Source organism: Amblyraja radiata, chromosome 1 (assembly GCF_010909765.2).
Source record: "Amblyraja radiata isolate CabotCenter1 chromosome 1, sAmbRad1.1.pri, whole genome shotgun sequence".
Classification (NCBI taxonomy): domain Eukaryota; kingdom Metazoa; phylum Chordata; class Chondrichthyes; order Rajiformes; family Rajidae; genus Amblyraja; species Amblyraja radiata.
The window spans coordinates 140538485-140554673 of NC_045956.1; the positions used below are offsets into that span (position 1 = coordinate 140538485).

The window sequence follows — 16189 nt, forward strand, 5'->3', positions numbered from 1 at the left end:
TACATTACAACAAATAGACCCAAGACACAACATATTTTACATAAACATCCATCACATTGCTGTGATGGAAGGCCAAAAAAACTTCTCTCTCCACTGCACTCTCCCCCCCCCATGTCAGAGTCAAAGTCAAAGCCCCCGGCGGGCGATGGCGAATTGTCCCGTGGCCATTAAACCACGCCGGGTAATGCAAGTTCGCGCGCCGGGTCTTGGTGTTAGAGCCCCCGGTGCGCGCTCGCAGCCTGCCGCCATTCCAAGCCGCGCGGGGCGGTGCTGTAAGGCCCCGCTCCAGGAGCTCTTCAACCCCGCAACTCGGGCGGGAGAAGTCGCCGTTGCGGAAGCCCCGAAAAGCGGTCTCCCCCCAGGGACCCGCGGGCTCCCGGTGCCGTCCGCCAAACCCGCAGTTGCAGCCACCGAATCTCCGGGGGTCGGGCCGCAGCAGCGTCCACCACAGCTCCACCCGCTCTGGACTCGGCCAGCTCCGCGACGGTGAGGTGAGTGTCGGCACTGGAGCCCCCGGTTTTCCTGTTGGAGGCCGCTCCTCGTTGCAGCCCCAATGACAACGGAGACCCGACAAAGAAAAGGTCGGGTCTCCCGTGCAGGGAGAGATTTAAAAGTTTCCCCCTCCCCCCCACACCACCCCCACCCCCCCACACACATACCCCAACAAAAATAACAAAAACTACATTAAAACATAGACATAAAATAATAAAAACGCAGACGGACTGCAGAGGCCGCTGCTGGCGAGAGCCGCGCCGCCTATCAAATTGAAGCAACAAATAAAGCTCCCAAACCTCAGACAATAGGACAGATGGTGATGGTCTTGAGAATGGCAGGATATAGTTCAGACTAGATTGGAAAGTATAACCATATAACCATATATCTCCAAGTATCCTTTGCATTAATTTGCCCACTGACGTCAAACTAACAGGTCTATAATTGCTAGGTTTACTCTTAGAACTCTTTTTAAACAATGGAACAACATGCGCAGTATGCCAATCCTCCGGCACCATTCCCGTTTCTAATGACATTTGAAATATTTCTGTCATAGTCCCTGCTATTTCTACACTAACTTCCTTCAATGTCCTAGGGAATATCCTGTCAGGACCTGGAGACTTATCCACTTTTATATTTTTCAAGAGTGTCAGTACTTTCTCTTCTTTGATCCTCATAATGGTGGCAAAGTAGACATAGCTGGGAGATTAGAGTAACAGCTGAAATATACGGGTGGCTAAAGAGGAAGAGATATGAGGGGAAATGTAAAGTTTAATAAGACTGAACCAAGATCAGAAGTTAATGGTGGCAAGACAGAGAATATTAGAATCAAAGATAGATTGATGCGAGAGTACAGCATGCAAGGTAAGGTAGAGAAGATATGGCTGAAAAACTGTAATAAAAAGCTGCCTGTTTCTGTAGCTGGAGAGCAATTAGAGAATGGACAGGTGGTGTCATCTCTGAATGTTCCAGCCGATGTTTACAAATAACGGCTTTCGTCTTCTTGAAGAATTCTCCGTGTCTGTGTCATCTTATCCAACCCTGTCTCTAAACCATGACAATACAAGGTCTAGGTAAATCCAGTTTCCACAAAGGCTTTTTCTGAACTTTCAAGTAAACAATTAGCTCCCCTCAGTTACTAGAAACAATTTTGATGTGAACTCTTATAATCTAAAGATGCAATAATGTGTAGTAATATTAATTGTAAGGATATGAAGCATAGGAGAGATACCTGCTCCATGTATAATGGTATAGTAAGTTCTTTATATGTAGGCAGTAAGCTCTACTGCAAGCATAAAAATAAGACACATAACATCAGGCCTGGCTGGAATAAATATGTAGCTGAGTATCATACTGAAGCCCGTGAAGCCACTAAATCATGGGCTATGGCAGGTAGACCCAGACAGGGGCCTGTGTTTGAGTACAAGAAGCTCACTAATGCAAGATATAAGTATGCTGTTCGCTTCATCTGTAAAAATGAGCAAGCTATGAGGGCTGATTCCATGGCTAAGACGCTGCTAAGTAACATTGATACTGATTTTTGGTAAGAAGTGAGAGCACTTAACAGTTGCAAAACATGTCTACCATGTACTGTAGATGGAATCTCCAGAACAGCTAATCTCATGGAGTTATGGCAACAACATTATAGTACTTTATTTAACTGTGTCCAAGATGATTTGTATAGGGTGGACAATATTGAGAGTAATGACTCGATGGCGATTATGTCACATGAGGTGTATCATGCCATGAACAAGCTGTCCAACAACAAAGCAAGTGCCTTGTATCATATTTCTGCTGAACATGTTAAGTTTGCTAGTGTGAGGATAGCTCCTCTCCTTGCTATTTGTTTTACTGGCTTTATTATTCATGGCTTGTTACCAGACTCAATGTGGTCTGGTCCGCTAGTGCCGGTCATTAAGGACAAAGCCTAAATAATTACAGGCTTTAGCCCATAGCTTTAGCCAGCATATTGTCAAAAGTCCTAGAAATAATTCTGCTGGATAGAGTAAACGAGTTTGTTAACTCCACAGATAACCAGTTTGGTTTTAAAGCTAAACATGGCACCGACTTGTGCATACATGCCCTAAAGGAGATTGTAAACAAATATAGAGGTAAATACTCTTCAATTCTTATGTGCTTTATCAATGCTTCCAAAGCCTTTGATCGTGTTAAAAAAACATGCGGAGGTTATGGCCCCAACCACGGGGGAAAATGGAGGACTGACTATATTCACTGCAGTCCGTCTGTCGTTTTTTTTTTTTTTTGCGTTTGAATGTAGTTTAAAGTGCTTTTTAAAAAAAACTGGGTATGTGTGTGGGGGGCGGTGGGTGGGGGAAACTTTTACAATCTTTCCCCTGCACGGAGAACTCGACCTTTTCCCTGTCGGGTCTCCGTTGTCGTTGGGGCCTAGCACCGTGGAGCGGCCTCCAACCGGAACGACCTGGGGCTCCAGTTGCGGAGCCTGCGGACTTACTTACCATCGCGGAGCTGGCCGAGTTCGGAGTGGGAGCTGTGGTTGCGCGCTGCTGCGACCTGACCCCGGGGATTCGGAGGCTCCAACCGCAGGTCTGGTGGACAGCAACACCGGGAGCCCGCGGGTCCCTGCTGGGAGACCGCTTTTCAGGGCTTCCGCAACGGCGACTTCTCCCGCCCGAGTTGCGGGGTTGAAAATTACCTGGAGCGGGGCTTTACATCATCGCCCGGCGCGGCTTTAAATGGCCGCGGGACTTGTTAGCGCACGCCGGGGGATCCAACACCAAGACCCGGAGCGTGGCCTTGCATCGCCCGGCACGGCTTTAATGGCCGCGGGACACTTACCATCGCCCGCCGGGGGATTTAACTCTGACATCGGGAGGAGAATGAGGAGTGCAGGGGAGAGATATGACTTTGCCTTCCATCACAGTGAGGAGGAGATTCACTGTGATGGATGTTTGTGTAAATTGTGTTGTGTCTTGGTTCTTTTTCTTGTGTGTATGTCTGCAGAAACCAAATTTCGTTTGAACCTCAATGGGGTTCAAATGACAACAAATAAATTGTATTGTATTGTACTTTCCACCACAGTGAAGAATGCTGTGGTGGATGTTTGTGTTACATTTTTATTGTGTATTGTGTGTTCTTTTTTATTGTACCGCTGCTGGCAAATTCATTTCACTGCACTTTATTGTGTATGTGATGAATAAATCTGATCGATTGATAAGAGTGTGGAAACAGACCCTTTGGCCCAATTTGCCCACATCGGCCAACATGTCCCAGCTACAATAGTCGCACCTACCCGCATTTGGTCCATATCCCTCCAAGCCTGTCCTGTCCATGTACCTGTCTGTTTCTTAAACGTTGGGATAGTCCCAGCTTCAACTTCCTCCCCTGGCAGCTCGTTCCATACACCCACCACTCTTCAAATACACCAGTTAGAATTTACTACTTGGGTGCGCAATTCAGCAAGCCAAGGCTAAAGTGCTACTGAATCCGATCTTACATGAAGCATTAATTAAAAATCAATGGTTGTCATTGGAATTAACCTGTTCTTGTATCAATCAGCAATTTAAAACAAAAAACTTTACAACTCCTTGATATGTACTTTCCCTTTGAAACTATGTATTTGTTTAACTTGCGCTCAAAGCTGTCATTTATTCCAGAGCATATCACCTCCAAAGCAGTACTATTGGCCATTATAAATTTCTGCAACACTGCTTTATTACTGATCTACGTAACAATCAATTAATTGGATGTTATACTTTTGTGAAATTGTAAAAAATGCAAATTATTTAAAATGTATGCTGAACACATCGCACAAAGATCAGAGCTTTTTTTATTCCGTCCCTTCCCCCCAGCCATTGCAAAGTTTTAAATTCTAAAGAGGCTGAATGCTAAACACAGATGACAGAGGAAACTCGGGAAACTGCCATGGAAACAGATTAGTTAAGAGTTCTGAAATGTTACTGGTTCAAGATTAATCAAAAACAGGCCAAATCAAGCATGGTACAAGTTACAAATCAGATCTGCTCCGTTAAAACTTCCAACTTGATGAACAAGTTATGTATATTCTTCCCCCCATTCACTCCATGTAATTAGACTCTGGAATCCATGTTAGATTTAGTGTGGCAAGGCATTATGTGGTTCTACAATGGTTCTACATAATCACCCAAAACACAATGCTTCATCTCATATCACCTTAATTTCAGGACCCATCAACATTATTTCATGTTAATGTATTAAAACCCTTCATCTATTTTAATCTGCATCCTCTAGACCATCAATGCTCTATTGCAAATATATCTCTGGATACTACAAATTCCTAACTCATGCTCATTCCTAATTTAAATCACTCGTATCCCTCTCATCAGCTCAACATCAGTTGTCCTCAACAATACACCCCTGTGCATCTGATAAGTCCATCCACAAAAGAGCGCATAATAAATTAAAAAGGCTCCACACTTTCCATTACAACCCCATCTCAGGGCAAAAATTGTATAAACAGTTTAAACTCTACAAGGCTGTTCCAACTATATACTAGGTCAGGCTTCATTGTCCACCCAGCTTATCAAGTGACTAGTTAATCCATAAATACAATCAAATGCCCAATGTGTGCTAGGTTTGATCACAACCACTTTCTTTTTGTCAGGAATGCTGTAATTCGCATCAACTACATCATGAAAGGGGAATGGAATGCAAAGACAACCATTTTCTGCATTAGGCCACTAATGAGAATCTGGATGATTGCAGCTGCAAGGATTGAATTGAAATGGAAAGCAAGTACCATAATCACTGCCCTATGGGGAGTGCACGGAAAGAGTGGCAAGAAAGCAATCATTGATTAAAGTGATAAAAACCTACAATGGTTATAACTTCAATCTGGCAAAGCTCACTAAAAAGTGTTCACTAAAAACAACTAAAAGCAAGTTGATTTTTACAATAGCTTCACTTGCGCTCGATCCAAGAATACCTGCAGGATCTCCCAGTGGCTATACATTTTAACTCCTGTCTGTTCCCATACTGACCTTTCAATCAGTGGTCTCCTCCTGGTGCCAACGTGAGACCACACGCAAACTGGAGGAACAGCACCTCGTAGTCTACTCAGGCAGTTTACAATCCAACAGTACAAACATTGAATTCTCCAATTTTAGGCTACTACATAACCCTCCTACCTCTACCATCTTATCCAAATAACACCCAGCCCCCACCCATCACATCATACACTTCATGCATGTTGACCCGTGAATTTCCAGGCTTTGTCCAGCCCCTCCCGTCTTCCAACCTTCTTCAAACCACGCCCCCCACCCACCTCAGTCTTAAGGCTCCGGACCTGAAATGCCACCTATTCATGTTCCACTGAGATGCTGCCTGACCTGCTGAGTTACTCCAGCTCTGGCTTCATTCATAACCCAACATCTGCTGTTCCTCGTTTCTACAGAAAATAGGTGTTTACAGTCTTTTAAAAAAATGTTGGATACTTTTACCTTTACCTGAAGGGCATTTATTCTCAATGTGCAGTCTTGTCATCATGTTCTGCACACACATTGTGGGCCAACGGGCCTGTTCTTGGGCTGTACTGTACAATGTTTTATGTCTATTGCACTGCACAGAGATATTTTAGTTTCAACTGATATTTTAAGGTGGCACACTGATATGGTGAGCTATGAGATTTTGGACATAATTTATTTGGGAAGATGGCAGTGCATTGCAAAATAAACTGAAAAGTTTGAATTTCCTTCCTTTAGAAGATGTGCAATCAGAATCAATGGGTTATGATTATCACTGAAAAGCATTTCAGGAGACATTATGCACAGATTTGAAATCAACACCGCTACTTGAGATAATTTTATTCCAAAGTTTAATAAACCGTACAAATAATGAGCTTACACATAATTGCATAGGATAAAGTGGAATTCCAAGGACATTCATAGGGAGAAGAAACTGTTGCATCACAGAAGAGCAAATGGTTGTTAAAACTCCATCTGTGCTCAAAATTTAAATCTATGTCAAAAATGTACATATTTTCACAATTCCAACTATTTATGATATAAAAGGTTTACAATGTCATGGTGGCATCTCCATTGATTTAAAAATGTAAGTCAATAGACTTTCCATTAGCAATATCTAGTGACAGTTTTATTGTCTACAAGCAGTAACCTTGGGTCAGTATGATACATTAACAACATTTGCCAATAATTACCAGTGTGGTCCCGATATCAGAAACCAGGCCTTGCCACGTCTTTACAAGCTTTGACTTTTTCATGTGTGCTAATGAGGCACAAACCACTATTAATTAACAAATTTGAAATTATCTCAGATTTCTGAATTGCAGCAGATTAACACTCAGGAGGGGGTGGAGTGGGTGGGGGGCTGGAAAAGAAAGTGGTGTGCATTCTTTTCAATTTTATTTGTGTTATCCAGCATCTTGTCAAATACTCTTAAATGCATTTATGGCAATAGTTTGTTTCACCAATACATTTAGCACACAAAAAAAAAAGCTTGTGAAGAATGGAAGCCATCAAACAGAGATTTGAAAGTAAAAGCAAATACAGTTATAACAACTACATCTATGGCATAAGTGTCAAAATCTCTCCATTTATTGTGGTGGAGAGGGCAGGACAGTCAACAAGAAAAAACGTTCCCACACTGCGGTTAAAGTTTTAAAAGAAAGATTTTCCCCTTGCAATTTATTGGTTTCAAGACAAATGCTGAGCCTATATTATTTTGTTGTTCTAATCCCCATGCTGTGTGTCACACTTTGGCTGGTGGTTTTCAGTGCTTACACAGAAGATGTTATACCATGGGCACTCGTGGCATGTAAAAGCTTTTTTTATTTTTTTCCCCCAACTATTATAAGTGGCTCAGATCCACTAGAGTCTGCTCAAGCACCTGATGAATGCCCACATTCTCTTCTTTGGCCCGGGCCAGTTTGTCTATTGAATCATGGAAAAAGAAAAATGAGAATTGAAATTTAAATGAAAACATGAACAGTTTTTTTCAAACAAAAACACAAATGCAAAACAATTCACAATGTTAACATTCTCACAGTAACATTAAACACTTCAAAGCAGGCAATTTAGAACCGATTAACACGTTTGTGAATCACAATAGAATGTTTTAAAATCACAAACATTTTGTTATTTTAGTTTCTTCCCCCTTAATGCACCATGCTACATTTCCTTTTGCAAGCAGAGCGTCACTTCATCTTCACTCAATTACACAACCGTGTTGTTAGCCTGAGGCCAAAACATTTTATAACTTGGGCTGCAAAAATGCACAGATCTTTATTACTCCAAGGATTTCCCAAATGTAGAAAAATTCTAAACGGCTGCATTTTATAATGCACATACATTTTATCTGGCAATACAGAGTGCAGGAATGTTTATTTTACAAGAACACATTTGAAAGAGTGAGCCTCCGGATAGATTAATTAAATAAAACTGAGTGGTGGCTTGTTACCGCACCCCACGTCACATTTGCGTTCACTGCGCTGATATTAGTCTTTCATTCAAGAGAAACAGAGTTGACAGAAAAGCAGAATCAATTCAAAACCCACTGTTGGATCATTCGAGTGCAAATAAATGTCGTTTCTATTTCTTTAAAGACAGACATGCAAAATAATGCTGTGAGTAGGTATGAAACAGAAATAGTATTATCATTCATTAAAAAATGTTAGGCAAGACAGCAGAACAAGTTTTTTTGGCATATCTTCAAGATAAATAAAGTCAGTTGTTAAGTTCATTCAGGACAACCCTGAGTTCACTATTGAGAAGACGATTTCTCTCTACCTCCTGTCTGAAGCGTTCTATTGAAACACCATCAGTGATAGCAGACGAAAGAAGAAAGAGGAATGTTAGTCATGTGGAACAGATCACCTGTTTTTAAGAACAGGTTTAAACTATTCATAAGAAAGAAAAGTACATATACAAAAGAAAGCATTGTTGGTTAAAAGAATAGAATCTGAAAGATACTTCAAAAGAGAAAAGTCTTTGGCTGGACTAGGTCTACAACTAACCTCTTGCATAAGTTTACCGAGAAATTCATCAGGGACACAAATCCAGAGAGCACAATTTCACCATGAGTTGCATGGGTGAAAAGGAGGATTTTAAAAGTTTGTGTTGGCCATCTCCTTAGTTACATTTATTATTACGTTATCAGGCGAGATAATTGTTTCCGTACTTTTAGACCAATTGAATTTCTCCTCACCTCATTTCTTACCCCCCCCCCCCCCCCCCCCCCCTCCCCCTTTCTGTATATGGAACAGTAACTCCAACACATTTCAAATGCACTGCAAGCATTAAGAAATGGTTTAAGGTTCTCTTAAATTAACACGTTCTCCATAAATGATCTTACCATTGAAAGTCCAGAAAACAAAAATCCACTCAATTAAAAACAATTCAGTCATTCAAAATGTGCAAAATACTTATTCAAGTATAGTACAAGTGTTATTGGAAGGGCAATCTTATATATAATAAATTGTGTCCCAAAACATATTACAACCACTAGAGTGCAAGTGAAAATAATCTCAAATTCAAAAAGTATTAATGACGCCCTAAACAAAAAAGTTGATGCAAAAATCTGGTTTACTTTCATGCTTTGGGAAGGAAATGTGTTATTATTACCTGTACACAATTCCTGAGCTGCAATAATCTGCTTACCTGCCCTCTGAAATGGCCTGGCAAGCTATTGGGTTGCATTATAGTCATAATAGTAAAGCAAAGAACAAAACTTACATCAATGGGTACAAATTACCAACACAAAGTTGCTCCAATTGAGGTTGTGAAGTTGAGAACAATCCCACAGGTAGCATGGCAGATCCTCCACTGCAATCCCCCCTTAATATATCAGTCTCACAAGCAGAATATTTCTTGCGAGGATGGCACAAGAGGATACAGGCAGCCCTCAACATGACTGTGGTCTAGAGTACATTAGATCTACCATGGGCAAGGAAAACCAGCACCTGGTTTTTCCATACCGTGCTTGCTTAGTTGATGAATCTTGGCTCCACCATATCACAAGATTTGGACACATCACCAAATAAATGGATATTGAATTCCTCCTGGAATGGACAAGCTTCAATGGACACTGACTCCAACTTGGCTGATAGAATTCTGAAGGATTTAATTATATGACTGACTGCAACAGATGATTAGCAAACCTAAACATGGTAACCTATTTGACCTTGGGCCTGCCAATCTTGCAGCTGTAAATACATCTGCAGACAAGAATGGTAAGACAGTATCATATTGGGTGAGCAAAGTGCTGTCCTCATACCAGCTACTATATCATGGATATCAAATGGGATATACTCAACCAAACCATCAGCCCACAGCCAGACACCCATGGGGATTTGTGAACCATCAGTTTAGTAGTTTTTCATTTTAGAGATACAGCGCGGAAACAGGCTCTTCGGCCCACCGAGTCCACACCGACCAGCGATGCCCAAACGTTAACACTAGGGACAATTTTTTAAAACATTTACATTTATACCAAGCCAAATTAACCTACAATCCTAATCCTGCACATCTTTGGAGTGTGGGAGGAAATCAAAGATCTTGGAGAAAACCCACGCAGGTCACGGGGAGAACATACAAATTCTGTACAGGCAGCACCCGTAGTTGGGATCGAACCCAGGTCTCTAGCACTGCAAGCGCTGTAAAAGGCAGCAACTCAACCGCTGTGCCACAGAGTGGCGCACAGGAGATATCAGCAAATGTATCCCCAGTCCAGGATAACCAAAACCACTAATCCTGGTTCAATAAAAATTGCACTAGAACATGTCAGGAGCAGTTTTAAAATTAGAAACCAAATTTGCAAAGGTGTACCTTAGGGCCACATGCACTAATTTTAAAAGCAGCATGCAATAGATAGAGCTATGTAATCATACAAGATCAATGACCCCCCCTCATTCCTACATTAATGCTGGATAATTAAATAGCCAAACAGAAGTAGACAACCAGAAAAGCATTCACATCCTGAACAGTTGGGATACCAGCATACAAATGTGAAAGCAAAAGTGAAGCATTTGTAACCACGTAGAACCAGGGACTCCGGTTGATCAACTTCCTTCCTAGATCCCTACTACCACAGAAATCAGGTTACAGAAAATTTTATTAACTCCACAGGATACCAAGAAATGATTGGATACAGCAGGTAAAAACTATGGGATCAATCAAAATCTTGCTGCTGTAACGAACACCTTCAGAATTAGTTTCTATCAGAACTGTACCAATACTGGTATAACACTGGCATCTACCTGACCATGCAGAAAAATTCATCTTTTCTTCACAAAAACAGAACCGATCCAATTTGGTTAATTGCAACCGTGTTTACTCTCCTCCGCAGGGACACTTCATACTGCTTGATCAATGACCATCCAATCATCATTGTCAGAAGTGGAAATATTTATTGAATAAAGCTAGAGGTATGGTCTTGCAGTTATTCATTGATAATTCTAAAAGTTTAGTTCCACTCAAATATTAATAAATATATATATTAAACTTTAAGTAAACTAAGAAGATAGCACAAATAAAGTTTATGAAGCAAAATATTACCTTCCAATTCATCAATTGCCTTCTCCAATTTTGCTACAGATCTTTCAGCAAACTCGGCCCTCGTTTCAGCCTGTAAGAGAGGTTAAAGACATTGCTTTTGATACTTTGCTTCTTCTTTGTTATCCATTGATCTCCCAACCGTCTTAATTCACTCTGAAAACAATGCCGGCAGATTGCCACATGCCACAGCCTGTTCAACAATGCACATTACAATGGCAAAGAATTCATGGACTTGCCCAAGAAACCTTGATGGGAAAATATCAAAAAGGTTCAAGGCCAGTGAACAGGTGAACCTTTTCTTCACGTTGGAAAGTGACACTATTACCACATGATTATGTTCCCTACAACATTTAACTGCATTGAGTTTAGTTTATTGTCACGTGTACTGAGGTATAAAGAAAAGCTTTATCCTATGCATTTGCACTGATGTTGTAGAATTTAAGCACAAGATCTTAGAATTTTCCTTAATTTGTCAAATACCAGGCTTATCAGTATTTGGTCAAATACCAGGCTTATCAGTATTTAGAGTCACAGTGATACAGAAAAAACTGTAGGGCAGTGGAGGCCAAATCACTGGATGGATTTAAGCGAGAGTTTTAGGGGCTGGTGAAATCAAGGGATATGGGGAGAAGGCAGGCACGGGTTATTGATTGGGGACAATCAGCCATGATCACAATGAATGGCGGTGCTGGCTCGAAGGGCCGAATGGCCTCCTCCTGCACCTATTTTCAATGTTTCTATGGAAACAAGCCCTTCGACCCAACTTGCCCACACTGTGGAAACAGGCCCTTAGGCAGAAAACTTGCCAACACCGGCCAACAATGTCCCAGCTACACTAGTCCCACTTGCCTTTGCTTGGTCCATATCCCTCCAAGCCTGTCCCATCCATATACCTGTCTAACTGTCTCTTAAACAATGGGATAGTCCCAGCCCCAACTACCTCCTCTGCCAGCTTGTTCCATACACCCACCACCCTTTGTGTGGAAAAAGTTATCCCTTGGATTCCAATTAAATCTTTTCCCCTTCCCCTTGAACCTATGTCATCTGGTCCTCGATTCCCCTATTCTGGGCAAAAGACTATGTACATCTACCCGGTCTATTCCTCTCATGATCTTACACACCTCTATAAGATCACCCCTTATCCTCCTGCGTCCATGGAATAGAGACCCAGCCTACTCAACCTCTCCCTAAAGCTCACACCCTCTTGTCCTGGCAACATCCTCGTAAATCTTTTCTGAACCCTTTCAAGCTTGACAACATCTTTCCTATAACATGGTGCCTAGAACTGAACACAATATTCTAAATGCAGTCACCAGCGTCTTATATAACTGCAACATGACCTCCCAACTTCTAGACTCAATACTCTGTCTGATGAAGGCCAAAATTCCAAAAGCCCCCTTTGAACACCTTATCTACCTGCAACTCCACCTTCAAGGAACCGTGCACCTGTACTCCTAGATCCCTCTGCTCTACAACGCTACAAAGGCGCTGTTTTAGAAAAGAACCCAGTCTAGGCGGAAATCCATTGTTTGTATACAGTTATAACATTGATGGTTAGATCCGCAATCTACGCCATCAGATTTCAGACAAGCCCCCATTTGGAAAATGTCATCCTGTGTTTCGGCTTCCCTCACTGTGGGAGGGGAGGGGGGGGTAGCAGTAAAAATTCTCTCAGCACCATACTTGCAGCCAATATTATTCTGTGAATGTGACTGGATTAGATTGCACATCACTCACCTCTTTTAGCTTATCTGTTAACAGCTTGATTTCTTCTTCATATTTATCTTCTTTTGAAGCATACTGGCAGATAAATATACATTTAAAAGAGATGAGATAAATTACAGCATTATATGACTTTTTAAAGGGAAATGGAATAGCATGCAGATTTAATCAAGCCCCACCAATGCCTCCCCAATTCCCATTGAAATAAATGCATCATTTTAGAAACATAGCCCAATACGCCCTCGATGCTAAGGAAGCAGTTTTACAAATGCTCGGTGTCAAACATGTAAACAATATTACAGTTCTGAAATCATCATTAACAGCTCTGTGCCATTCTGCTGAACAAGCAAATTGATAGCATGGCATTGGGGCAGGAAGGTAAACGAATGGTGGAAACCTTTACAGACAAACATTAGCTACGACTCAGGTGGTAATTTTATATTTTTGGGGCATGGGGAAACTTACAAGTTTACGTTGCTGGTTTCTCTCTGGGATGCACGAGGTAGAAGCTGCCACAAAATTTAGTCTTTTTGGGATTAGCTCTCAGTTTAACAATTTGCCTGCATTAATTTTAAATCAAATACTTTATTCAAGAGTCCTTTTCCACTGAATTGATATTGAAAGCTTACATTAGCTGTAACAAATGGCATGAAGCAGTAGGTGCGCAAGGACACCTGAAGGTGATTCTCAAAGCTACTCAATACTGAATAATCACTTCATTTACTGTAGACCCCTTGCTAGTTAGAATATCTATAGGCAAGTTTTCAATCCGATCTTAACTTCAGAGGTGTAGTCAATGTTTATTACCATGTCAGGGAGCAATGATTTAAAGAAAGATCAAATCAAAAATTATTGATGGTACCGTGTGGGTCCATTGGCAATTTATTGCACTGGTTATTGAAAACACACAACTTGTGCAGGGTAAAAAAGAAAAGAAAATAGGGTTTGATGCACATTATGGATCGAGATACTGCTGATAAAATATGAAGGACATGGGAATCAACACAGAGCTCAGTGCTATATTGCTTTTTCAGTCAGAAATTAAACAAATTGCAAACATTTAAAAACATTACATAAGAATACAGAAAGGAGGTGAGAAAGGACAATGATGGTTTGAGAAATGTCCAGGGCATTTCAATAAACACCAATATTGAATCAAATCACCCCAAAACAGGGTGACAAATAAAATGGCAGAGATTCAGGAAATTAAGGTGTTATTTTGTTCAATTCAGCCCTGTGCTGTATCCCAAGCCAACAGAACTGCAGATAAACATGGATTGAAGGAAAAAGCTAACAATTTCTCCATTGCTCCAAAGGTTTTAAATCAGCTCCAAGATAACTAAAGCATAAGGTATCCCCATATTTTAAAAACACATTTAACATATCAACCACGCTTCACAACTTTGACTACAACATGAACATTTTATACATGACAATTTTGTATGGCCACTCTTGATACCTTCTGCATTGGTTACATTATGGAAAACTATAAATATTTAGAGTAGTTTAATAGCCGAATTGAATATATTGCAATAAAAACAAATGATACCCCACATACAAATTCCATTTTGGTTGCTACTGCTCTAGAATCAAGACTGCATGTAGTTGACTGTGTGGTGAAGATTACCACAAAGAGTATGGAAGATTAAATTTCACTTCTAATTTTGGACATTCTCTAGTAATTAGTGAAGTTCTGTTATGAATAATTAGCCAATAATGACTCTAGTATGTTCATTCTTATCCTGCACCTCCTCCCTCACCACCACCACCAAGTAACCCAAAAGCCCGTCCAAGTCAAAGAAGCACGTGCACTCCTACAAGCTTGTATACTGCATTCAGTGCTGCTAATGTGGTCTCCCCCACATTAGCGAAACCAAGTGCACATTAGGCACCCACGCCACCCACACTGCCATTCTGACCTCCCAGTGCATCCAACTTCAAATACCCTTCCCATCTCCATATTGACCATCTGTCCCCAGACTTCAATTTTGAAACCAGTGTAGAAATAGGGATACCTTGGCTTTAAAAGCAGTTGTGTTTGGAATGCTCCTACCTTTTCAGTTTGTGCTTCCAAAGACTTCAGGCTGTTGGTCACATTTTTCAATTCTTCTTCAATCTCAGCACATTTACTGTTCAGAACAAGATAGTTTGGTTTGGGAAAGAAGGAGGTTGAGAATGTGCAGAAAGTAGTAAGAAACCCATAGCAAGCAAACATTACTGGCTCTTAGAATTTAGGCCCCTACTTACCAAGCATGTTCAAAAACTAAATAATTGGGATACTTACCTGTCATATATAATGATGGGGACAAAAATCAATTCATAATTTTAACTAATCGGTTCAATTTCCACACTGTTAGCAAATCTCAAAGAATTGACATTTACCAACTCCAATGAGTAGTAACAAGGCCCAAGACTACTGAAAGGCCACAGAAAGTATTGAAGCCACATCTTGATTCCAGAATTCAGCTGCTATGGGTCTCCACTGGGGGAAAAACCAGTAACACACAAACTATCAGGGAAGCAGAACAGCAGCAGCAGAAAAGAATGCAAAGAATGTAGCTTTAATATTTTCCTCACAGAGAAAACAAAGATAGAGAGGAAACAGGAAGTAGCTAGTTGATTTCTGGGAGTAATACCTCTTCCTCCGAGGCCATTAACGATTTCAAGCTCTGGTCCATTACTTTAAGTTCCTCGTCCATATGCCGGCCCCGACTGGGTTAATCCACAATAAAGGGGGAAAATCCCAGGGAGTATTCAGCATGCAATTCAACAGGGGAAAAGAAAACCATGTGCCCGCTGTCATTAGTACATTCACCAAATTATACAGAATAACATGGGAATTGAAATAACTACTGTAACAGATCCAACATTCGAAATTAAACAAGAGTATTTACTAATTCCTGGAACACCTAAAAGATGCATTAATTTTGTTGCACAGGATAGTAGCCCAAGGGCCACACGCCATCATACAACGACTTAGTTAATTTGAAACTTGTTCAGTTGAAATGAATTGCATTTGATCCAAATCAACTGTAAAAGTACTAAGTTTGAGAGACAAACAAGTAATATGTAAATTAGGTATTACCGTGTACCACAAGAATAGAAAAAAAGATACTTGGGTTAAGTCCAATTACATTTTCCAATAACTTAAGTCAATGAATGCAGAGCAGGTACCATGTTTGATCTGGACTCTGACTAGAGTCGACCAATTGACAGAACTGAACAATTGCAAGTTGGCAAGACTTTCCAAGTTGGCATTGAGCCAGCTCAGGACTAACCACCAATAAAATTTGAAAAATATGCTGGCACTTGGGGAACCACAAACTAATTTCCATCCTGAAATATGGATCTGGTAACATGGCTGAGAGAGAATGAAAAAACTGGGGCTACTATCATTACCCACAATATTTACTGTGGAAATAAATGATCAATCCAGTCTTGCTGAGCAG

The 16189-nt window shown here is 40.8% G+C and overlaps 1 protein-coding gene across 7 annotated transcripts in view; it reads right to left on the reverse strand.

Annotated features, from left to right (window-relative positions):
- Nucleotides 1-6295: 6295 nt before the first annotated feature.
- Nucleotides 6296-16189, reverse strand: part of tpm2 (tropomyosin 2) — an 89744-nt gene continuing 79850 nt past the window's right edge. For 2 of the 7 annotated variants that reach the window (XM_033031640.1, XM_033031670.1), the window contains 5 exons: nt 14794-14869; nt 12756-12818; nt 11019-11088; nt 8253-8269; nt 6296-7397 (listed from right to left, as the gene is read on the reverse strand). In XM_033031640.1, the coding sequence (XP_032887531.1) occupies nt 7335-7397; nt 8253-8269; nt 11019-11088; nt 12756-12818; nt 14794-14869 (289 nt within the window). In that variant the 3' untranslated portion in view covers nt 6296-7334. Of the gene's footprint in view, nt 7398-8252; nt 8270-11018; nt 11089-12755; nt 12819-14793; nt 14870-15376; nt 15453-16189 lie in introns of all 7 variants that reach the window. The other 5 variants (XM_033031633.1, XM_033031660.1, XM_033031624.1 and 2 more) reach the window with 3 other exon arrangements.